Source organism: Syngnathus scovelli, chromosome 13 (genome assembly GCF_024217435.2).
Source record: "Syngnathus scovelli strain Florida chromosome 13, RoL_Ssco_1.2, whole genome shotgun sequence".
NCBI lineage: Eukaryota > Metazoa > Chordata > Actinopteri > Syngnathiformes > Syngnathidae > Syngnathus > Syngnathus scovelli.
The window spans coordinates 12,603,747-12,628,568 of record NC_090859.1 but is presented as its reverse complement, the minus strand read 5'-3'; the positions used below and the strand labels follow the sequence as shown (position 1 = coordinate 12,628,568).

At 41.4% G+C, this 24,822-nt stretch overlaps 1 protein-coding gene across 1 annotated transcript; it reads left to right on the top strand.

Moving 5' to 3' along the window:
* The first annotated feature begins 5,425 nt into the window (after positions 1-5,425).
* grin3a (glutamate receptor, ionotropic, N-methyl-D-aspartate 3A) lies at positions 5,426-24,594 on the top strand. Its single transcript, XM_049737823.1, has 10 exons — positions 5,426-6,714; positions 10,069-10,784; positions 14,829-15,498; positions 15,567-15,950; positions 16,533-16,678; positions 17,558-17,673; positions 18,140-18,291; positions 21,187-21,348; positions 21,414-21,484; positions 23,006-24,594. Exons 1-10 carry the CDS (start codon positions 5,998-6,000, stop codon positions 23,568-23,570), a joined length of 3,699 nt encoding a protein of 1,232 aa, XP_049593780.1. The 5' UTR covers positions 5,426-5,997; the 3' UTR covers positions 23,571-24,594.
* Positions 24,595-24,822: the final 228 nt, after the last annotated feature.

Below are 24,822 nucleotides of genomic sequence, written 5' to 3'. Positions count from 1 at the left end.
CCAAGGTCGGGGAACACCAACAATAAAAACTTAAAGGTGGATATGTCGAATAATTGATATATATTAATTAACAAACGATCATATCAGATACAATCGCCATTATTCATTTTATCCTAAATGATGAAATGTTTCACATCGCCCAAGAATAAAACTGCAGACAGTCAGTATTATCTCAGAACTGTGTGTGTTTGTGTTTGTGTGTGTGTTGTGGAAACCTAATCAAGTCATTTAAAATGCCTAATGAGAGCCCTGGTGGAACGAGATTCTAATCACGTTTTCGCAGGGTGAGCAGTGACGAGGACGGGAAATAAGAATAGACATATGGTCAATCCACCTATAATAATTAAAAATTTAAGAAAATATGGAAAAAAACATGTGTGATGTCATCGATGCTCATATTCCGACCAGATATGGAGACATTCTATAGATTTTCCATCCCAAAACAGAAAGGCTCGGTTGCCACGTTCAACTTCTGAAATATTTCTAGACGGTGTTACAGGAAAAAGCTTTTTATTAATATTATTATTCATGAATGTAAGTGATGAAAATAATGTGCACTGACTAACCTTAAAGTTGAGCGGGGTTAAAAACAGCTTTTAAAAAGGTGCATGTGCAACCAAAAATGGTTGTTCTTCATGTTGAGGCTCAAGAACAAGAAAAAAAAATAGATTATAGAGTCATTTTCGTGGCACAACTCAATTTGCTGATGTTCCAGTTTTCCGTCTTCTCGCATTTTTTTTTCATCTTCGCAAAATATCATTTCAGCTTAGTTATTCAGATATATTCATTAAAAACTTTATAGTGTCATCACGGATCCCATTCCGCCAACAATATTGACACCAGCCTTATATATATATATATATATAAATATATATATATATATATATATATATATATATATTTGATTTTTTTTACAAGGAACACCTGTTCCATGCAGTAATTGGACTTGTCCCCATTGACATCGCCTAACAGTGTCCCCCGTGTGCTCCGTAGATATCCAACATGTCAGGCAATCAACTTCGCTCGACTGAACGCAAGTCGTTATATGTCTGTCACGTTTGTATCCGCCATCTTGTTACGTCGCCTAAACGCAATCCACCAAAAAAAAAAAAAAAAAAAAACGATGAGCACAATCCATCTTTTTCTAGTGGCTGTCTGTAGCTTTCTTTAGCAGGTTAATTATAGAATATAGCAAGCGAGGAGAAGATGATTACCGCCACAGTGGTCCAATGAGCGGTTCAATGATCCCCGCCACAGCACTCGTAAACTTTTATTTCGTTTCTTGGGCAAATTAGAAAATCTGGACAATTAAAGGTGCAATGAGATTGCATTACAATACCCAACTGGGTATTGAACAGCCTGAAGGTGAGGACGGTGAATGAAACAATTTTTTTTCTATTCACTCAACCGTTAATATCTCGACAGAAAAACACAGTCAGTATCTTCAGAGTCAGAAAAGTTTCCTAATTCCAAACTGATGAATAACTAGTTTTCAAATCTGAAAACCAGGAAAAAATATTCAAATACTTTAAAAATATAAATTGTAAAAATGCTAACAATATCTCTATTTTTTAAAAGTGAAAACAATTTACAATTTTAGCACTAACAAATTTGATTTGGCCTCAGGGGCCACTTAAAATGATATGGCGGGCCGTATATGGCCCCCAAGCCTTGAGTTTGACACAATGAAAAAAAGTCACAAAGAAAATGGCTGAATATTTTGGAGCAGGGCTGACACAGCCCGCTGGTGATAGAGAAATGTCGGAATGAGGATTCCAAAAAAGAAACGGTGTATGTGATGATTCCAGGCCGGCTATCTCGACGGGGGGAGCCATCCTGCAGAGCCAGTAATCCTCTGCCTGTGCAAAACAAAAAAAAAATAGAAAAATCCCGAGAAATAAAGTATGTGCTGACTCGAGTGGCTCATTGAAATATGAGACTCCACGATGTCATTGGGCTGGCTGACACTGCGGATGCGCGGCCCATTAATATTAGCTATTTATACGAACGTGCCAGTACCTTGCGACACTGTCACGGAATTCTTGGCGTTTCTGTGGCCAAGCCAAAAATGACACGTTCTACTTATAGCATATTCATACACAAAATATGAATCTATAAAGCAAGACTATCACTTCCTCTATTATATATTATCATAATCATCAGCTGCGCTCAAGTGGCTCCTGACGTTCAGGTCACGTATTTTCATTTGTCAAATATCTTCCACTCAGCAGGAGAAGAACGAGCCGAAGGTTAGCCCATTGCCCACTAATCCTTTGCTTTGTGACTCGGTTGCTATGACGACAATCACTTGGCTATGCTCTCAAATTGAATCATTACTTTCTTGGCTCCCCCACCGATATTATATGTATATATGTAATTTTTATCTCCCTAAATTGAAGAACATTTGTGCAAAAAAAAAAAAAGGAAGGTGTTGCACAGTGTGCTAAATTTCCAGCGGAAGAGCTGATTAGCATAACGCTAATGTCAGCATGAGCTGAGACCACAGGCCCGTGTCAATATAAGCATTTCCTTTTTTCCCTGCTACATCCGCTAAACATGCAATTGCATAAGAGGTGCACATGATGATGCTTTGAACTTTTTGTCTGACTTACGAGACATACAAGATAGGGGTTAAACATAAGGCCCGGGGGTCAGGTATGTCCCGTCACATTATTTTATGTGGCCCATGAAGACAAATTATGCATCAACTTTATGTGTCAATACTAAAATTACAAATTACTTTCACTTTTATATTACATATTTCACTTTTTTTATTATCATTCATCTATTTAAAGTACAGTTTTTATTTCAAAACTAGTTTATTCAGTTTTTTTGTGTGTAGCCTATACTGTATACGACCTTGAGAGTCAAAATAGCCCTCGGAAAGAAATTACGACTACGTTGCGGCCCGCGACAAAAATGAGTTTGACATCCCTGAGCTCGAGATTTGAATTTGAATACGCAATCAAAATGTGATTGCATCTGATTGGACTGTGTCATTCTCAATTGATTTTCACCAAACACGACTCTAGACTACAAGTAAAAAAAAAAAAGCCAAAAATCCGAAAGTGTTTGATTTGATAATTATCAGTGACAAATTAATTTACGAGAAGCCCGAAAGTCATTTTAAAGTTATGTGTGTTAAGCTAACCAATGAAACGGATTAAGCAATTAAAACTGTGTGTTTACTCGTGGCTCAACTGTTTTAGGGATTCCATGCGACGCAAAGTTGTCCAAATAATTGTGCAAGCTATTGATTTATATCTAATCTGCAAAGACATCAAATGACCTCGTATTGAATTTCAATCTTTTAGAAAGGATGCATACAAAAGCATGAGCGGCCGGCGTAGATGTCTTTTTAAAGCCTAGGACTCTATTACTGAACATGACGGAACTATCAAAGAACTCCGTGACCTGTCTTTGTTGATATACCCCCCCCCCCTCCAAACGGGGAAAGATCTGAGTGTCGTTCTCTGCTGACCCATGCTGTGATCAAATACACATACACGCACTCTGACCTTGAAGTTTATCCTCATCTTCAAGTTTGATCTGGTCATGAGCCCTGACACTGGAGCGGGAAATGAGCCATGGAAGAATTAGGATGGGAGGTGTAAAGGTCAACATACTCACTATAAAGCAAGAGGACTCACACGGAGAGATGGATGATGGAGAACTCATTGGTGTAAACCGAGACAAACGGAAACAAAGGAACCTCTAAATTGGAATTTTGCCAGTACTGGCTGTTTTTTGTTTTTTTTCATATGCAGTTCTTTTCCCTATGTTTAAAAATCCAAATAAATCAGATGTTAATTAGAGTCCTCAAAAAAGTTTGTGGTGTGTTACAGAGGTCCCCGTAAAGTCAATTGACAGGAGAACGAGTGTGTAAAATGGAAAAGGTTATAATAAAAGCCAGATTAGACAAATGTAACATCGCCTAGTGGACTTAATAGAATTCTGAACCAAAAAAGGTCATAAACCTGAGACAGGGATAAAAAAAGAGAGCAATGGCTCGTCGGATGCGAGATTAAAATTGGGTGGGATTAAAATGGGTGACCGCTACATCACAGACGACAAAATACCTGGAAAAGTTTAAAGGATTAACAGGGAAAACAAAAAGTAAGCAGTGAATAGATAAGCGGAAGACATTTCTTGACATCCTTTTTTGTCACCCACCTCGGATTTTCGAGTTTATACTTCCCCACACAAAGCTCGCATTCATATATGGCCTTCGATCTTCGCAAAGCAGTTCTTCCCGCTTAGTCTTCTGGTCTTGGTAAGTCCCCTCCAGATGGTCCTCAAAGCATTAACGGCAGTGCCAGCAACGTTTGGTCGCTTCCCTCAGCGGCTGGCCAGGAGAATGGCTGCCCTTAGGCGGCTTTTGACAGTCTGACAAAAAACTCTTGCACCGGCAGCAACTGTTAAATCTGGCTGCTCGCCAACATTCCCGACTCATTCCAGGCACCTGTAGCGATTAGTCGAGCGCACTAAAGCTTACTAGGATAATAAATAGTAGGGATGCCCTGATCAGATGTCATCAAAAACGATTGTCAAATGATTGGAATTATTATTTCAATTAACAGAGAGCATTTGAAAAAAGGAGAGAAGAAAAAAACGTGACATCATCACATGGAGCCATAGTTGGACTATTTCGCCCACCGCTTGAGTTCAGAAATTTCATTCGGTGTAGAGGTTAGATGGTCCGAACAGTGCCTGCAGCAGGGACGTAATGCGTGACATAACATGTCACTCTCCCCGCCAGACATGACAACCCATTTGACTTTGATGTTCATGTCGTGCACCCATTCTGGATCACCTGTTGCCCAGAAGACATTTGCCCCTTCTGTTCGTCCTTCAGGATCACTGTCCCTATTAGCGTCTTTTATTTCAAGCCGGTCCATCAACAGGTTAAATTTCGATGCTGGTTAATTGTGATTTTTTTTTTTTTTGGGACAAATAAATGACGTACTTTTTGCAACATATATAGATCGAGGTTCAATTAAGCGCCAGCTAATGTGATTAAATTAAAAGTAATAATATTGAAATTTTATATCAGTCATTTTAAGATTGTAAAACAGAAAACAGCGAGTCAATTTAAAAATACTCAAATAATTTGCACAAAATTCTTTGGTATATTTTGTTAGGTTGATTCTATTCTGATAAATCAGACAATCACATTCTAAAATAAAACACAAAAATTATAATTACATAATTAGTCATTTTAACAATGGGAAAAACGTTTTTCACTGAATAGCGCAAGAAAGCAATTGATTGTATGCGTCATGACCGCGTGTTCCAATACTTTTGTCTCATTTTTGTCTCTTCTCCGACACAAGTGAGGTGTGGAATGTTGGGGGTAAAGCCAGTAGAGGGTTAAACCTCCTCGCAATGAGAGCCAACCCACTGCGCTCTCGTGCCGGCAGCGGTGTCAGTATTTGACGTGGACTCGAACCTGTCAACACACGCTCAGCAAAGTGGGAAATGTCTTTTTTTTTTATGTCCATCTTTTCTAATACCTGCTGAGATTATTGAAGCGCCTGCGTTTTGGATTAAAATGGGCTATTTTTCTTTCTGTGCCAACAAGCCAAAAAGGGGCTTCCACTCTTTTGGAATATGTTTATTAATGCGCAGTGGACATTTTTTGTCTTCATATCGTCCTCCTCTTTCTTTTTTTTCGCGTCCAATACGTGAAGATGTCATTTAATGGCACAACCTGTTCCCTCGCGTTAGGCTTGAATGATGGCAATCTGTTGAGATGAAAAACGGCACTTTGGGGGATATTTACTTGCGTGCGCGCGGCTCCTGCCTGTTGTTCGAGTCTGTGGAGGAACGCGCAACTTTGCCTGGAGCTGGACCGGCATCTGGACGTGGATTCAGGGCTGCGGTTGATTTGAGCGCATCACGAGGGCCACGCCGTGGGGCCCGGGAGGGGCACCAAAGGAGCGGCCCCCGCATTGGGCCGATCTGTGGGGATCCGGTTATGGTTTGGGGACGTTGAAGATGGGGCTGATGATGATGTTGGTGAATGGCACAAGCTCCTCAGTGTGTTTACTGATGTGCGCAATTGTCTTTTTCCCGCTGTGCTCTTACTCGCACCCGCAGCCCTGTCAGGTTCTAAAGCGCATCGGCCACACGGTTCGGGTGGGAGTTCTGCATGTGCATCCTCGCTTACTCCCCGACACCAGCACTTCCGATATCTGGAATACCGCGGGGGATCCATCGGAGACCAGAAATGGGCGAGCGCATGTGGACAAGCAGCTTTCCAAAAGTGCCGAGTTCAGAAGCCTCCGGAGTAGAAGTTCCGCTCCCAGTCCACGGGGTGGGAATCGGGGTAAAATCCACGCACGGCAGAGGGAAGAGAACACATCGTGGGATGATCGTTTATTCGCACCCAGAGAGTCAATCCTGCTCGCGGTGGAGGCTGTGAACCGAGCCGGGATTCTTCCCTTTAATTTGTCACTGGAGCTCGTCATGGCGGTGGGCTCGGGACTCGGAGAGCTTCCAGCCTTTTCTTTCTCCTCGCCGGGAAGCCCCGAGGATGAGGACCCGCTGTCCTTTGTGGAGAGCGTGTGTCACACGGTGGTCGTGCAGGGGATCTCCGCCGTGGTGTCCTTCCCTCGGAACCGTGACGAGTTTGTTAAGTTGGAGTTCGTATCTCAAGCTCTTCGGGTGCCTGTTGTCAGCGTGCTTCCGAGAGAGTTTAAGCGACAAAGTGAGGTAATCATAAAAAACAGAAGTTGATTTTTATTTTTACATGCTTGTGCAAGATAAATCGAAAAAGATTTCACATTCCATTACATTTACATAATCAAATAGACTATTGCGCAATTGAATATGCTTCTTGATAAATATATGTAACAGAATCCATTTTTTACAATTGCAGTGGTGTAAAACTATAATGTGGCACGTGGTTAGCATATCCGCGTCACAATTTCAAGGTTCAAATTTACGCTCAGGCCTTCGTGCAATATAGAATTTGCATTTTATCTTTGTGTTGGCTTCCAAAAACACGCACGTCGCTCCAAAATGGCAACGGAAGCGAGGGAGCTGTCCATGGTAGCAGTTAAATAGGAGGGGGCGGGGGTGTGGTGGGGGGTGATTCCTTTTCCATAAATGATCGAAGGTGATCACCTGGCAGCCAATGATTCCACTATTATAGCGCTGCCAAGTCAGTGGAAGATGAATACACAGGACAATCTCGCCTCGGGATGGGCTTTCATCCCCACTATTGATCTCTTACCTGTTACCTCTCATGGTTATGTTTAAAGGCTGAAACAATTAGTTGATTTGTGTACCTTGGATCGATAATGCGGATTTTATGGTACTGAGTAATCGGTTGGAGAAAGGAATCTTTTATCTCAGCCGTATAAGAAATTTGTTAGCATCCTTACTGCTGTTTTAAAAAAATCGTTTAGTCATTTTAATGAACTCACGAGTGAACTTTATGTCAGGTTTTTAGTTAAAAAATGAAATTAGTTGAACATTAAATCTATTTTGTGCAGTGTCTTTATCTGCCATCTTCACTTAGACACATAAACTAAATTGATTTATTGCAAGTAAATGCACACTCTTAAATTGTACTGACAGGAGAGTCATTGCTCATCACCGGGGGAGTTTTTGATATTCCGTGCACACAGCTCAAAATAAAACCGACACGTGCACACTAACACACACGTACACACACATGGAGGGTGGATGAATGCTTCTGGGACAATTGCCACTTTCAGACACAAAAGACTGTGTGTGTTTTTGTCTCTTTCCCATTTCCGTACCTTAGACGAGAAAGTCTAGATGGTGAGCGCTTGGGTGGGTGAATGGGTGAATGGGTGAATGGGTGGATGGATGGATGGATGGATGGATGGATGGATGGATGGATGGATGGATGGATGGATGGATGGATGGATGGATGGATGGATGGATGGATGGATGGATGGATGGATGGATGGATGGATGGATGGATGGAAACATACGGGTAAATCTTAGCTACTTGGGTTGTCCATTCATCCATCAAGTAATCTAACCTTTGCATGTATCCCGTCCATCCATCCAGTAACCAATCAAGTCAAACACCCATTTACTGTATCCTCTGATTCATCTGCCCCATCGCCTTTCATCCAGTAATAAATTCATCCATCCAGTCATCCGTTGATCTTCCTTGGGGTCCATCTATCCACTGAGTCATTTGTCAACTGTGAATAAATGAAAGATGCCAGTGTATGGAGGATGAATGGATGGTAGAAGTGAAAAGGATCAATGGTGGGAGCTGTAAATGTGTATGATGACTGGGTGATGATTAGACAGCGGATAGACAGGTAGCATTTGGAAGCAAATTAATGGATAGCCGGCTTGATGGTGAACAAACAGATGAATGAATGATTCTGGTACACAGTTGGGATCTCGTACAAAGATGTTAACAGGTAGCCGCACTGCAGAGCTTTTCTTCCCCCCCCCCTCATCTTATTTTCATGACATCAACAGATTTAGGCGCTCACAGTACAATGAGAACTGAATTGGGACGTGCAGATTTTGGCGGTTGGAGTCAATACGAAGTGGCATTTATTTATCTTCCAATCAGGAAACAGCTTTTTTAATTGGCTATAACCGATGCTTATATTGGCAGAGTTTAGAAAGCAAATGAAAAATTATTACGCGCATATGAAGTGACTAATGTGATTAAAAGCTTTTGGTGGCTCTGATAGATTTTGGTTTCACAGGTTGTGTAAAGTCGATTAACACCAAGGTATGTCGGTTGCGGGGAAACGTTAAGAAATAATTTTATGCGTACGTCCCAAGATATTCCTCTCAGTTTCTCGTACATGAATAGGAGTAGGAAGATGGAAAAAAAAATTAGGATATCAAACAAGTGGATATTTTTTCCATTTTGGGAGTTTGAAACAAAATTAAGCAAAAAATAAATGAATAAAAAATATATGAGACGTGTACCTTACAAAAAAATTCTGAAAAGCCATTTTCCCGCCATTTTTTAAAATAAGTTTCTCATTTATCATGTTTATCATGTTTTTTTTTAAAAGGTCGTGGAACTCCCTTTTTTATCGACGATTAGAAGATATTATGTATGTCACGAATATTGTCTATATTTCATTTTTTGTCTTTTGCTTTGGCATAAACACATGTAGTATAACTTGTGATGTGAGTAATGATATTCATGGAAGCAGGTAAGTGAAGGTTGAAAATCCATTCTCTTCACCTCTGTGTCTGGTCTCAAGGAACAAATTGAATTCAAAGCGGCAAAGTAATTCCAGTGCTGGATTCATAACCCATTTTTTATTTCCTCTTCCACTTCAGTACATCTGTTTTCGAGGTCTCATCTTCAAGCCATCGCCCGCTATCCCATTTCCCGTACTGTAACGTTCCCCAGTCGCTATTTCCCTTTCCGTCTAATTGCGTTTCATTTTGTTTCTCGCAGTGCTCCCCAACGTCTCTCTTGCCCTCTCTGAAATCCAAATGACCCCTTCAAAAATCTTATCTGCGTCATTCCATTTTTTTTTATCACTGATATTATCGTAATTTTATCGTTTCCATTCCTTCCTTATCATTCCTACTATTTTCCAAATCTCTTGAAAAGACTTGAGGAAGAAGTCTATTTTCAGAAATTTCCATAAATGAAATGTTTAAAAACATCTGGGGACATGTCCACCACTACTTTATACTTTATACTTTCAACATATAATTCCTTGAAAGAAAACAACTTGTATTTTATAACCAGGAACCAAAAAAATGTCCAACAAATGTACTCTAGTACAAACATTTGGTTTTCTTTAGTTCAGACAAAAAATGTAGGTCCTACCTTAAAACTTTTCCAACAGTTTCAGCAGTAACTTCCACCTTCCATTTGTTTGCTCTGCTAAGTCACACCTGGCCACCTTTATAGCCTTCTGGCCCCGCCCACACCTGTACAAAAATAAACAGACTGCCCCTTAGTGGTTGGGGGTAAAACAACATGTTTTGAACTCTCCTTTTTGTCATCTCACATTTACATTACATGACACATTTCTGTGTATGTTTTTAATTATTTTCTTACACTTGCTAATTAATCTCCTCTTTCATCAGAATCCTCTTCATTTCCAAATGGCAATGCGATCAGCGGAGGCCCCGGCACCTCATCTCCTCTACTCGCTTTTGATGATGAATGGCTGGTGGGACATAAGCGTGTTGCTCTGCCAGCAATGGGACATAAGTGAATTTATTTTCCTCATCAAAAATAACACCCGTTTCCACCTGGGCGCGCTTGTCAACCTGACATCTTCAACTTCCGCACTGCCGTCGTCATCTTTATCTAACTCAGGAGGCGCATTAAGTGTCTCAACAGGAATGGAGTTGTCATCGACATTTTCCCATCATTTGTCTTCATCTGCTTCGGCTTCCAACGCTAAAACGGAGCAGCAGCAAGCTCTCATGCGGCAGTTGGAGGCCCTGAGAGAGCCTTCGACCACAGTCGGAGTGGTGACCTTCGGCTGTGAGATTCGGGAGGTTCGTCGACTCTGGGCGACGGCCACTCGGATGACGCTTCCGGAATTCCACTGGATCTTAGGGGATGGCCAGAATGTGGCTGAGTTGAGAACAGAAGGATTACCCCTTGGACTATTGGCACACGGGATCATGGCGCCACCTTCACTGGATAAGTACGTCCAAGACTCGTTGGAACTGGTGGCACGGGCTATCGGAAGTGCAGCCCAAGAGAATCCCGCCCTGGCGCTCATTCCCGGAACTACAAATTGTATGGATGTACAGCCGAGAAATGGAAGCTCAGGGGAATACTTGACAAGGTAAGAAGCTGATTTTTATTTTTGTCCCCTGATAGACATTTATTTAAATAGTAAATAAAATGGTACTTAGTATAGACCCTTGGGGGACACCATAATGAATTGACAGGTGGCACGGAGTAATACCATCATCTTGAACCTATTTGATAGTCACTAAGGTAGTTAGCAAACCATTTGACTGCTCTTAAATACATTCTATTATCTCGTAGCATTTTTTTTTCTTTTATCCAACCGAGACTGAATTGATGGCACTTCTGCTCGTAGCGCTTTGATGAGAAGGTGAAGTGAACAAGCCGCTGCATTACAATTCCAGTGTGCCTTTTCCTGCTGAGATTTACCTTAAAATAACTGAATCAGCATCTCAAGGAAGAAAGGCAAGGGAATTAGGCTTGTATTAACATTACTCTGGTTGGAGCATCTTATGAATTATTGAGTAGTCGCTCTTGGAATTACATGTATCAGTAGACAAAGACAAGCGGGTTGAGGAGAACCCCGTCCGGGATTACAGCCTTCCTCAAAGATGAGCTATTGCCACCCCGTGACGGAGAAGGTGTCGTTGTACAAATTGTGTTTTGACATTTGAGATGTTGAAGACACCTTGAATGCTTGAAACAAGAGTCGAAAAAGGAAGGGAAATATAAGTGGGAAATCTTTGAAATAATCAACAAACTGCAAAGTTTGGCAATTTAACATTGTTGAGGTTAGGTTTTATTTTTTTGTTTGTCCTGACATTACTTTTGGTTTGCCTTTATGGGCTTAGAGCAGGAAGTGTTATAACGTCCTCAAAGAGATGCCACTTTATACTCCTTTCTATTTACCTCTCTGATCTGATGGCTGAGCACCAAGTACTGCATCATTGGATGTTAATTCTCTCGCTCCTGTGGGAAGATTCTTTCAAGGCACATCACTTTGTATTATGATGAGGGAAAATAAAGATACTGGCAGCAGCAAAGGCAAAGACTCACATTAAATTGTTTTCAATTGTTTCCCATATTTTTGGTTATCCTGAACTTTTTAAACCAAACATTGATTAACGTTCAGGTCCAAACAACCTGCAAAAATGCAAAGCTTGCCATTAATAGCTTAAATATGGGCATCACTGCAAAGTCGATGTCATTTACGACTAAGTAAATGTCAATGATTTTAAGCCAGCCATGTGCACTGGCTCTCTTGTATATTTTTGTCAAAGCTTTGCAAATTTTCATAATGGATGATAATGTCTTGTCAAGTCCCCAGAAAGAATTTGAGTGTGTTTGCACAAATTGCAGATGAGATCACTAATCAGATGAGTGGTTCATGCTCTTAATGTGCCAAGCTAGCTCGGTTACCAAAAAAAAAAAAAAACTACGTAATAAATGTTCCCTCCGTGGGTTGTACTGTGTAAGTCAAACACTTTCCGTTTTGCTCTGGGCGTGTGAGATTGTTTTAAAGCGTCCATAAAAACAGCTGCGCTTCTTTGCTCGCGTATCTTCTGGCATCAAGAACACAGAGCTGACATGGCAGGCAATGAGGTCGTGATGGTGAGAAACAGATTTGATTCACCCCGCTGTCATTCTCCAGCTTAAAATACCAGCTTGGATTCTCCGCTTCAAATGCCATCAGTCTTCCATTTGTGAATCACACAGGAAATAATAAAAACTTCATTTTTATGTGGCGCGTTGATTCCGGCGACCCTGAAAATAAAGTTACACTTTATTATTACTTGTGAACTTCTAAGTTGTGTTTAAAGGGCGAAGCATCCCTCAGCGATAAAACTAGCTTCCATGCAAATGAGTGAAATGAAGCAGAAGAATATATTCGCACTAAAATTCCTTGAGCCGAGCGTTTACACACCAAATAAATCAGATTTATGACGTGGAACACCACCAAATGTTTGGATTTGATTATGAGCAACTATCATGAGAATTACCAGGATCAGGAATCTTAATAATGCCACGTAATGTTAAGCAGGTAAATTGCGTATGTGTGATCACAATCCGAGTGATGATTAATCGATTAATTGACAACCAATAAAATTAATCGATATTTTTTATAGTCAATTAATCATTGAGACCTAAAATTGTCTGAATTTTGCTCAAATGGGCCTCATAGGTACAAACTAGCAATATCTGCCATCTAGTGGTGGATGGTGATATTACAACCAAAAACTATACAGTGGACTTCCATTATTTGTAGAGAATTCAGAGTAGACTTTGAAAAGCAAAAATCTGCACATAATTGACAGATTTTTTTTAACTCAAAAAATTATTCAAATTATTGGTATTGGTTGTATTGGACAAACTAGTCTCTCTCCCTAACCCTAACCCTAACCCTAACCACTCCTCAGTAGATGATGCATGAGAACGAATGGCCCATCAGGTTCTACAAAAGAAAATCAGCTTGGACATTCATCACACTTGTCAGCAAGACTCTTGATAGTAGGAGCCATTTTTCTTGTTGAATGTCACTTTGCGTTGTTGGACTTGTGTGAGACAGCAAAATCACGGCGGGCGTCCGAGATGAAAGAGACAACCGCGAGAGGCCGTCTTCCAAAATCGTGACTGTGCATCACAAGAAAAGTCTACCAGCTCAGCTCCTTTCTCTTCTCATAGCCTGCAAGGAGTCACTGTCGTGATATCAAGTTTAGTTTAAAATTATGGGTGGCTATTGTGCGGTCAGGTTTTGGGTCTGGACAAGCGAGGTATTGACTTCATCGAGATTTCCGGGGGTGTGATGGAAAACATGACTGCGGGTGTGTGTTAGCGTGCGTGTCCGTTCTGGTTCCGGACAATCTCGGACAGCCAGTAGCATAGCTCACTGCGAGGCATGGCGTGATCATGAGGCCATGCTCTGTCCTCTGTTGTAACACTCAATTTCACACGCATATACTCAAGCCACCAAAACGAACACCTCATCTCTGTCGCGGGCATTTTTATTTAGGCTAAAAAAAAAAATGGCGGCGCAACAATCACCGGAAAAACTATTCTGTCACATTATGCAATCATATTTAAGCAGATAGTATAACAGTTGAAGCTCAACAGAATTATTGGGATTCTTCAAATGCAATTTGTCAACCACAGCTCTGTATTAAATACAAAATACTTTATAAAATGAAAATAACGTACAGGACCGTATTTTCGGATTATAAGGCACACTTAAAATCTTTTCATCTTCCCAAAAATCAGATGCACACTTTATTTAACACTGACGAATTGAAATTAAATAAAGTTTAATGGCTTATAAATTTATTTAATTTAATTTATCCCGCGCCTTATAATCTATAGTACACCTTATAGTCCGACAAACATCTATATATATTAATATATTAGTATATTATGAATAGTCACACTGAGATAACCCGTAACTGAATCCTGTTTATTTTTCTTCATCACAACACATACAAATTAAAACTTAAAGAATATTCTGACATTTGAACCCCAACTAACCAACATCCTCTGACCTTAAACACATCATCGTTCATTTATGACCTTTTCATGTCGTCCTTACGAGTGGATTGATTTTACACCGCGGCAATGACTTGACAGATGTCCGGCAAAGCTAAAAGTGACGTGTTTAAGGTAAATACAGATAAGAGGCCTTCTGATCTGCTCACTGTCCTGTGTGGATGCTACCAATATGAGATGGGAGGGGGGGGTCTTAACGCAGGTGGATAAACAGAGAGCGGAGATTATCATCTATGACAATATTTCCTTCGGCCGGTCCCTGGCGATGAAAGCAAAACAACGACGGTGTGTGAGTGTCGCCATCCATCCGGTTATCTCACGACAAGCCGAGTGTTGCATACTTTGGCCGAGGCGACGTCTCGCTTGGGTGGCCATTGTCTGAAACAGACGGCCAAATAATTCCTGGCTCTTCTGTTACGTCTGAAGCAGCAATTTATTGGGAAGTCGGTGTGAAATTGGCTCGTGTCTGTCGCTGATGTTGCTGACAGCTTTCTATTTTCGAGAAACCGTCACGTGGAGCTGACTTATTGGTTGAGGGAGTTTTGTGGATCCATTGTCCAAGTTGAACGGTTATTAAGTCATGCTTCTGTTTGGTCCCCTGCAGATTTCTTTCCAACACATCCTTTGAGGGCCAGAGTGGCTTTATATCCAGAGATCGTCAGAGCCAAAATGTCATCTCAGAAGCCCATCACTACATCTGGTCCCTCCAGCTGGACCCCCTCGGCCAGCCAACCTGGACGAGACTAGGACGTTGGCGTAGGGGGAAGGTTCTGATGGACCATGGGGCCTGGACGAGCCGACAGGGTTCCGGAGGGGGAGGCGACTGGCGCAGACCCACCAGGCTGCATTTACGGGTGGTGACGCTGGTGGAGCACCCGTTTGTGTTCACCCGGGATGTAGATGGAGACGGGATGTGTCCCGCCGGCCAGTTGTGCCTCGACCCGCTCACTAATGACTCATCGGTTTTACAGAGTTTTTTCCAAAATCTTGCAGGACCAAATGGATCTGTCCCTACAGATGCGAAGAAATGTTGCTATGGTTACTGCATTGACTTGCTGGAGAAGCTAGCAGAGGACATGGGATTCACCTTTGACCTCTACATTGTTGGAGATGGGAAATACGGAGGCTTTAAAAATGGACGCTGGACGGGATTAGTTGGTGACCTGCTTAGCGGTGCTGCTCACCTAGCTGTGACATCTTTTAGCATTAATTCAGCAAGAAGCCAAGTCATTGACTTCACCTCGCCCTTCTTCTCCACCAGCCTGGGAATTCTGGTCAGTTTTTGATTCTTCTCATTTTTCTATCGCTATTATCATTGACCTTGTTCTGAATTTGTGTTTAGGTTCGTACCCGTGACACCGCGGCACCCATCGGGGCCTTCATGTGGCCTCTCCATTGGTCAATGTGGCTGGGGATCTTTGTCTCTCTCCACGTCACCGCCATCTTCCTCACCTTATACGAGTGGCACAGCCCATTTGGTATGACGCCACGGGGACGCAACCGAGACCGCGTCTTTTCCTTCTCCTCGGCTCTGAACGTGTGCTACGCCATACTTTTTGGGAGAACCGTCGCCATCAAGCCTCCAAAGTGCTGGACGGGCCGTCTGCTGATGAACCTTTGGGCCATTTTTTGTCTCTTCTGCCTGTCCACCTACACTGCTAATTTGGCGGCGGTCATGGTTGGTGAGAAGACCTATGAGCAGCTGTCAGGGATCCATGACCCAAAGGTATTTGACACAAAAACTGACAGACGGGTCGACTGACTTGTCAGTGGAGGTGTTCATGCAGTCAGCTTGGCCTCATTTCCAACTCAGACAGTGCGAATGTACCAGGATAAGTCTTTAAAAAAATGTATTGCCCGTATTTTTCCGGTTATAAAGACGATTCAAAATTCCCTAACCCTAACCCAAAATAACCCTAACCCTAACCCAACCTTATAATCAGATGCGGCTTTTTTATGGATGTCAAATTAAAGTTAAATAATGTTTGAATACGCCATATAACCTGGTACAGCAGCTTTTATACCTGGAGTATAAAAAATTATTTTATTATTTGAAACATCCTCAACTGCCATCATGTCGGACAACCAAATTCTGATCACATGATCAAAAAAAAATCATATCTCTTAGATTCTATTTGATAGGGTAATACAAAAAAGCTTCTTTTGGATGTATTTACCTTTCACTGCTAAATGTAGGTACTCGAATGCGGAAATTGTTGCGTAACTGTAGAAAATCAATAGTAGATTGAAGTAAGGTGGTAGGGTTGATATTATTAAAGCTTAAATGCCTTTGCTATCTTTCCTGCAGTTGCACCATCCCTCTCAGGGATTCCGATTCGCTACGGTGAAGGAAAGCAGCGCCGAGGACTACGTCAGAAAGAGTTTTCCCGAGATGCACGAGTACATGCGGCGATACAACGTCCCGGCAACACCGGACGGCATACACAATCTCAAGTAATTCCATTTTTGTTGCATACTCATGCATGTGTATACAAATATTTGCACAGTCATGATTCTGCAAGGGTTTATTGTCTCTGGAAATATCACACAAATGTCAAGTGAATGAAAAGAAGAAGGAAAAAAAATAACACTGCTGTCATTTTCCTTACTGCGAGTCTGCCTTCACTTCAAATTCAGCTCCTATCGTCTTCTTTTTCACCACCATCGCTGTCATCCTAAGCTGCTTCGACATTCCACCGGTGTCCCCACTGAGCAAAGCAAAAAAATAAAGTCAGAAACAGCCGCTTGGATACAAACAGAGCTTGGAGAGAACACAATTTAAAAGGGTGAAACATTTTTTTTTCCCTCAACTGAGTCTCCAAAATGCTGATTATAAGGTTCAAGGAAAATGTCGACCTTAGGAAATTACAGCTCAGCGGTCGGAAATCGTATCTTAAGGATGCACGCCTGAAATTTGTCATTTTTTGACAGTCACGTGATAATATAATAAAAATATTGCAGGGTTGCTTCGTCTTTTGCTATTATCACCTCCATCGGGATCCAGATTTTCACGGCTCAACTCGTCGCTGATGAATTCAAAACAATGCAATTTCAAGCACAGGTTTTTCTTATTAACCCGCCTGCAAGCATCGAGATGCAAAGACGTTTTAGTAATCAACCTCAGAGATGGAGCGTGAATAGAAGAGCTCGATGAAGCCACGCTACAGAAATGACGATGTGTGTCGGTAACGGGCTGATATTTTTGGTGGTGGGTTCAAAAGTTCATGAAATAAACATGTTTATATTTGGAAACCAGTTTTGAAATGAGTCGAGAACTAAAATCATCTGGATCCAACCGCAAGACAACACAGTGAAAAATGTTTTTTTTTTTAGGGCCGATCCCCAGAAACTGGACGCCTTCATCATGGACAAAGCTCTGCTAGACTACGAGGTCTCAATCGACGCAGACTGCAAGACTCTGACTGTTGGCAAACCGTTTGCGATCGAAGGTAAGCGAACATAAAAATCGTTTTTTCGTCCTCCTCCTACGATCAGTTTCCATCTATCAACTTTTCCTACCAGACATCATTTAACAGTGTTTATCTTGTAGCTTTCAAAAGCTTAAAGTTCACCGAGTCTCCTGATAATTGCAGGCCCATTTAGAAAGCATCATTCCACCCGCAGTGAAAACGTCCCCGTGGTTTTTAACGTCCATTACAGTCCTCGATAGTCCCACATACCATCGCTGCTTTTAATTACTTAATGCAGCCTCCAGGTCTTTTCACATCAAGTGGTTAGTACTTTTAGAATTTGCCGTTATTGACACTATTGGTTGCCGAGGGAAAGCAGAAAGTTTCGAAAAAGACGGTCATCACCGTAGACACCTGCGACCTGAATGAAAACTTGAGACTGAAATCAATAAAAATGCTGCCACAAAATGGATTCTTTTGTTTTTGATTGTGTGTCCACTGACAGGATACGGGATCGGTCTGCCTCAGAACTCTCCGCTCACCTCCAACTTCTCCGAGCTTGTTAGTCAGTACAAGTCGGACGGCTTCATGGACATGCTGCATGACAAATGGTACAAGGTGGTGCCATGCGGGAAACGCAGCTTTGCTGTTACTGAGGTAATTACGCAAGCCGCCTTCACCTTGGCGGCGTTTCAATTAAACCCCGCTGATGTTGTTTTGATCTCGATGTCATGTTTATTTATTTGACTTTGCGTTCTTTATATTCACCGAACGTACTCGCGTCGATGAGAGTCGCTTTGTGTGCCTCTAGGTACTGTACGTCTATGTTGCACCATGACCTGCTGAAATGATAAGCAGAATCCTAAATTGCTTTTCTTAATTTCATTTTTTTTTGCTGAGCGCTTTTTGATAAGCACGAGTTAATGTGGTTATTAATGCGATGAAGTCCGAAAACTAGCAACTCACTGCAACAATCAACTTCCGCTTATCTTCCTAATGCATCTTTAATGTTTAATTAGGAGATGCAGGATGGCTATCTAGATCATTAACTGTTGGCTTTAACATTTGTTTCCCTCCTAATTGTCGAATTCTTTAATTTGCCTCACGGCTGCGGTAAAGTATATCTATCAATTATTATCGATTAAACTTAGTAAAAAAAAGGTAGTCAGGATAAAGACAATCAAAAATCTCTATAAATGAACTCAGGAAATGAGTCAGCCTTTTATTTGGCTGCCTGTAAATGTGTGTCACTTGTGATTGCACTCAATCTTTTATATTTGGTAACAATAAAATAAAACTCATAAGCTCGTTGGAGTGGCATCCGTCGAGCGTTTTTCCTTACATAATGGCGCCGAGTCGGAGTACAAAGAAGTGTAAAAGTCAAGGCTACTTGAAGATTCATGCTCGTACTCAAAAAAAATGGCTACCTCTTAAAAACACGTCAGGAAAAAGGTGCTCTCGCTATGCTTTCCATTCAAGGTCATTTCAACAACCATGTGTGCAATAACTTGTAATTCAAAGTCAGCCCTCTTGAAACCCTCCAGCTGCTAACCAAGCTGGACGTCCATTACTTTGCTTTGTCCTTAGCAGTCAAACAGCCCTCTGAGCTCCATCTTGTACCGTTGTCCACGACAAGTCAGTCGTTTTAACTGCCGGCTGTGATTTGGGATCTCGTAAAGTGTCTCCTTGCTTACATTGGGTTGTACAAACCTTATTAGGTCTTTAAAAAATGTGGTTTCGGGACTTGTAACTTAATTCTGTTCACGAAAATGCCGTATTTGCTTTGCCACAATAGTGCTCTATAGTATTTATTTATTTATTTATTTATTTATTTATGTATTTATGTATTTATTTATTTATTTATTTATTTATCTATTTAATATTTATTTATTTTATATTTATTTATTTATTTAATATTTATTTATGTATTCATTTATTTAGTTATTTATTTAGGACTAAGCACATTCATGGACATCAATTTAAAAACAATAGATGAAATAATGAAAGAATTATCATTTTAAAAAAATACATATCTGAGCTGTAAAATTTTGCCCACTTCTCCTTAATACTGTAATAAGTCAGCTTTTTCACACCGCAGATTTGTTCGAGAGGGTGTCAGTCGCTGCAGACGTTCAAGTCGCTTCAGGTTCATTTCATTTTCCAGCACCATGCCCCGTTCTATGATGACTGCAGGCATTTAGCTCGATGCCATTCAATTTTCCGCGATTTATCCGTCCGAGGCCCGGCAAGCAGATCACGGATGATGCCAGAGGTGCACCAAGCGGCGGGCGGCGAAATACGTAGTATAAACTGTCAAATGAAAGCCTTGTAAAAAAATGATTCAGCTAAACATTACTCATGTTTCATTGCAAATGAACTCTTGTGATTACCTTGACATTGCAATCATTTTCAGCAATGTTACAAGTTTCTGTCAAAGTGAACATAAGACAGAATAAGCAAAGAGATTCATGTGACACAAGCAGTAAAATATTGACCATGCTGCTACGTTTGAGACACGCTCAGCATTTTCAAAGCCATCATTCAATCGGATGGCTGGCAAACTTTTGTCCGACAAAATAGTAACAAAATTGATAGATCGCCTTTCATGAAGTGGGCAACTCCAGACAACATGAGATAATGACTGCATATTAAAAATAATCTCTTGACTACTAATTGATTAATCAATACCACACGTTCAATGAACGGAATGAATCATCACCTAGCTTTGAACGATTGTCACTTATTGATCTCAGCGTGCCATTTGATATTAATTACTGTTAGACAGGTTGGAAACTTTGGGTGGGGTTAAATGGAACAATCCTAAAATGGTTCTTGTCATACTTGGAGGAAAGGAAGTATTTTGTTAGCATTAAAACTTTTGAATGCGATTGATTGGCTACTGTGTGGAGTCCCTCAAGGGTCAATCCTTGAACCCCTTTTGTTCAGTCTGTGAATGTTAACTTTGGTTTAACTTTTTTCCTGTTTTATTTCAAGGCAGCCTGAATGAACCGAGGCACCAGGCTGAGTTTGCTTACAATTTAAAAATCGGTAAAGTTATAAAAAAGTTTTCAACTAGCTTCCTCTTTATTTCACTGTAGTATCCCAGTAAAAAATATTTCGAATTTCTCATGATGCCAAACATGTTGACAGCACCGAGCCAATTTCCCCCCAGCTTTGGAAGTAATTGGCTTCACCTGAAATGTCATTACAGCCATCTTAGTTGAGTCACAATATGGCGGATGGCCAATTTAATCCATCATGTATTTACATCCCGCATCACTTGATAATGCGGCCACTGCAGCCGTATTGAGAGCTACTCCATACGGCGCAGTAAAAAAGATTCATACGAGGGGGGATGTGCTTCGGCAGTATCTGTAGCAAGAGCTCCATTAAGAAAAGTGCAAGATCACATTTGTTGATTGCTACTTGCACACTCATGATACGCCTCTTAGGGAGCGGTGACGCATTCATGCTCGAGAAAATTCATTTGAGATGACTCTGACTGTTCTGCTTTCAACACCAACTTTGGTATTCCTCTATATCTCCTCGCAGACCTTACAAATGGGCATAAAACATTTCTCCGGGCTCTTTGTGATGCTCTGTGTGGGCGTGGCTTTATCTCTGCTGACCACCATTGCCGAACACATCGTGTATAAGCTGGTGATTCCGAGGGTCAAGGAGCCACGGTTCAAATATTGGTTGCATACCAGTCAGGTACTCATCTTTTTCTCATAAAGTTTGTTTGAGGCCAAATAAGTGATATGTTGCTTCCTCTCCAGAGATTACACCGAGCCCTCAACTCCGTCTTCGCCGACGACAAGCTCCAGACTGTCACCAAACCCGAGAAGAGGTAACATCGATTTATTTAGCTATTTCGGGTATAACCCAAAGATCCCTTAATATCCACAAATATACTTGTTTTTAATTTCTCTTTGCCTTGATTGTACCGCAATTTAGACCACCTCTGTGACGGTCAAAACTCAACCAAGTTCTTTAGAAAACCATCACTGCACCCACTCCAGCTTTTCTCATGAGTCACTATGACTGCAGATTATCAGATAAGGATGATTTGTGTCCTACACTCGTAGCTTTATTCTTTCAAGAGGAGGTTAAAGTATCCATTGAGCTTTTGCTGAGTAAGACTTCTGTTATGTGAGAGAGAGAAGCTTCTGTGATGCCGTTTCAAATTTGTCCTAGCTTAGCTCTACACGCTGAGAGGACACTCCAAATCAAGAGGAATGTCTGAGTAATGAGAATAGATTACTCTGCCCGTGGAGTTCAATTCATTCTATCAGGCCCTTCTGCGCTGTGCCCTTCCAATTCAAGTTATAACTGTCAACCTGTCAGTGTGTTGCGGGTATAATGGAGTCTGTATTTTGCTCCAATTAAAAGCTTTTAAATGCTATCGGCTAACAACCTTTGTCGAGAAAATAGTAGGGAGAACTTGCCGACAGGAAAAACATATGTAACGCTTAAGAACATTGTCGGAAATTAATATTTATGCACATTATGAGCATGAGGACAATGTGGCAAAGTGCATGTCGGCTATTTTTGAAAGTGACATAAGGAAAATGCTTATAGCGTCCTCCAAGCGGGACAGAGAAGTGAAAAACAACCTTTTGCGGTTGTCTGACTCGGAGCACTTGTAAAACTAAATTAATTATTGCTGTCTGAATAATGAATAGAACTATAGGCTGTCATGGGGTTATGGCTCCATACATCCTGTTATATAGAATATTAAATCATAGAGCACAATCGGGATTTTTGTTTTACTATACAACACTATACAATCATAAATTTGCTGACTCAACGGAAACACCAGTTTAGAGAAGTGCGGATAAGCAAATGAATAGAAATCCGCGTATTGCTGTCCATAGCACGTTGTAGTGTAAAAAGTGCTGAACGGGGCGAATTCATTTTGATTTTGGATCAAGATCACAAATGACGAGGATGGAAGTGACTTAGACGAAGAGGAGTCACTGTTGTGTCAGAGGCTGCAGCAGCTTCAGTCACAGGAGATGTTCAACCGGTTCACGTTTCAGCTCAATCACACTTAAGGCTGTCAAGCCTGGTAAAACCTTCTGTGCTGGTTTAAAACTTGTCAGGGCTTTAAAAGTCCACTTGATTTATTTATTTTGGGATCTTTAGTTTTCAAAGGATGCACCTATTTGGATTTAATATATGTTATGTTATGTTATAATATCTAATAATATTAACTTCAGGTCTAAGTAAAAATGTGGTTTTGTCATCTGTATAATGAGTCAAGGCATCTCTGGTTGTAGGTTTCCAAGAATCAGTACATGGACCACATTAGCAAAGATAAAAAAAACAAAGTCCTACCTTACATTTCCGTCTTTGTCTGCATCTCCAGGTGCAATGAAGGAAACAACCAGTCGGCTTCCTGGAATCCCGCCGATTCGTCGCTCTGTAACAGGCGTAGGGTTCTTCCCAACGAGGCGCACAATGACTTGGAGCGTCCATCTTCCCCGCCGACTTCGGCTATTCCGCTTCACCATTCTCTTCCTCTACTGGGCAAACATCTCCCCGTTGTGACCGCCTCGAACGGGCGCTCCAACCTGTTGGGCCGCTTGTGTTCCCAAGGACTTGGGCGAGGACAGGGGAGCGCCACACCGGGAAAGACTCCGGGACAGTGTCTGGGTTTGAGTGCGGGGGACTGTGATCCTGGACTGGGTGTGGGCCACATCCCACTAGTGCAAGAGTTGTCCGAACTGGAGACTCAAATCTCCGTCATCAAACAACAGCTGCAATCGGCCATGAGGAGGAAGAGAGAACTGGAAAAGTACCAATCGGAAAACCCGTTAGCAAACCAGACTCCACCTAGCCAAGCTACGGTGCCGCAGTCCAATCAGCTCTCACAGTATCCACAATCCCACCAACAGACTAACCAACACCAAAACACACTACCAGAATTCTGAAACATTTTCCCAATTTGTCAAGGGCCAACTTCCCTCATGTGCTGGTCCTAGAAGAAGATGCAGCTAAGGCATTTACAGACGAACGATGTTATGAGGCCCAGGAGGATTCTAGAACGCTGGACTGAATCCTTCCATTTGGTCTGAATCAATCCCAACAGAATCAATCGATCATTTCTTGACCTGTGAATTGCATTTAACGGGGAGTCGTGAACAGTACCGAGCACCAAGTCAGTCCTTCCTCGCTTGTTGCAATTTGTGGTGAGCTGTGTAAACCATTTCCCTTCCCTGCCTCTCATTACCTTCATTTTCTTTCATCCCTTCCCTACTGTGTCCTTCTCTCTCTCTCTCTGGCGCCTTCCACCTCTAAGCCTCGCCTCTTCAAGGGAGCACATTTGCTTTGCAGTGGTGATAAGCCCCATCCCAGATATGAAGACCCATAGGTATTTAAGCCTAATGGTCCAAATCACCCGAGTCTTATGTTACAGCTCAGCCAAAGTTGCCATGACCTGAGCTTGAACCCAGCCATTAAGTCTTGGTGTCCCTTAGATCTTAATGAAACCTGATTTGGTTTACCAATGACCTCTTTGGGGTTATGAATCTATTGGTTTGAGTCTCGTTTTCTGGTCATGATCTATTCTGAGTTTTCCAAGTCTTCCTGCTGCAGCACACCTGATTCCAAATTTCCCCTCATCAGCAAATTCCGTAGAAGCTTGAGAACGACCCTGATCATTAGAATCAGGTGTGTGAAGAAGGAAAACTCTCTCTAGGACCGAACTTGTCTACCCCTGGCATTGGAGATCAGTTTTTTGTTCTGTCTTGCTAAAAAGAAGCTCAAAAAGTATCACAACATGAAACAGTCTAAATTTTTTAGTGCATTGTGAACATCTGACACAAACCACCTCTGACATATTTGTTTAACATTCACAACTGAAGTCGTCTCCCTGTAATGAAATCTGTTTCACCTTTGCTGTTCAACTTTTGAGTTCTGTCATTAAAGACCGACCTCTCTCGTTTGCACTTATAATGATCACGAAATTATTTATCACTGTCGGCTGCATTCTTGTAATATTTATTGGTGAGGATTATTTTTCAAGGACCGCTGAGATTCACCTACAGCTACACATGCTTTTCAATCTAAAAAAAAAAAAAAAAGACTCCATTATAGTTTCAAACATCACCGCCGGCAATATAACCAATATTTGATCCTTGCACTATCCCTCACTTACATTGCTTGGAGAGAACGATATAGACA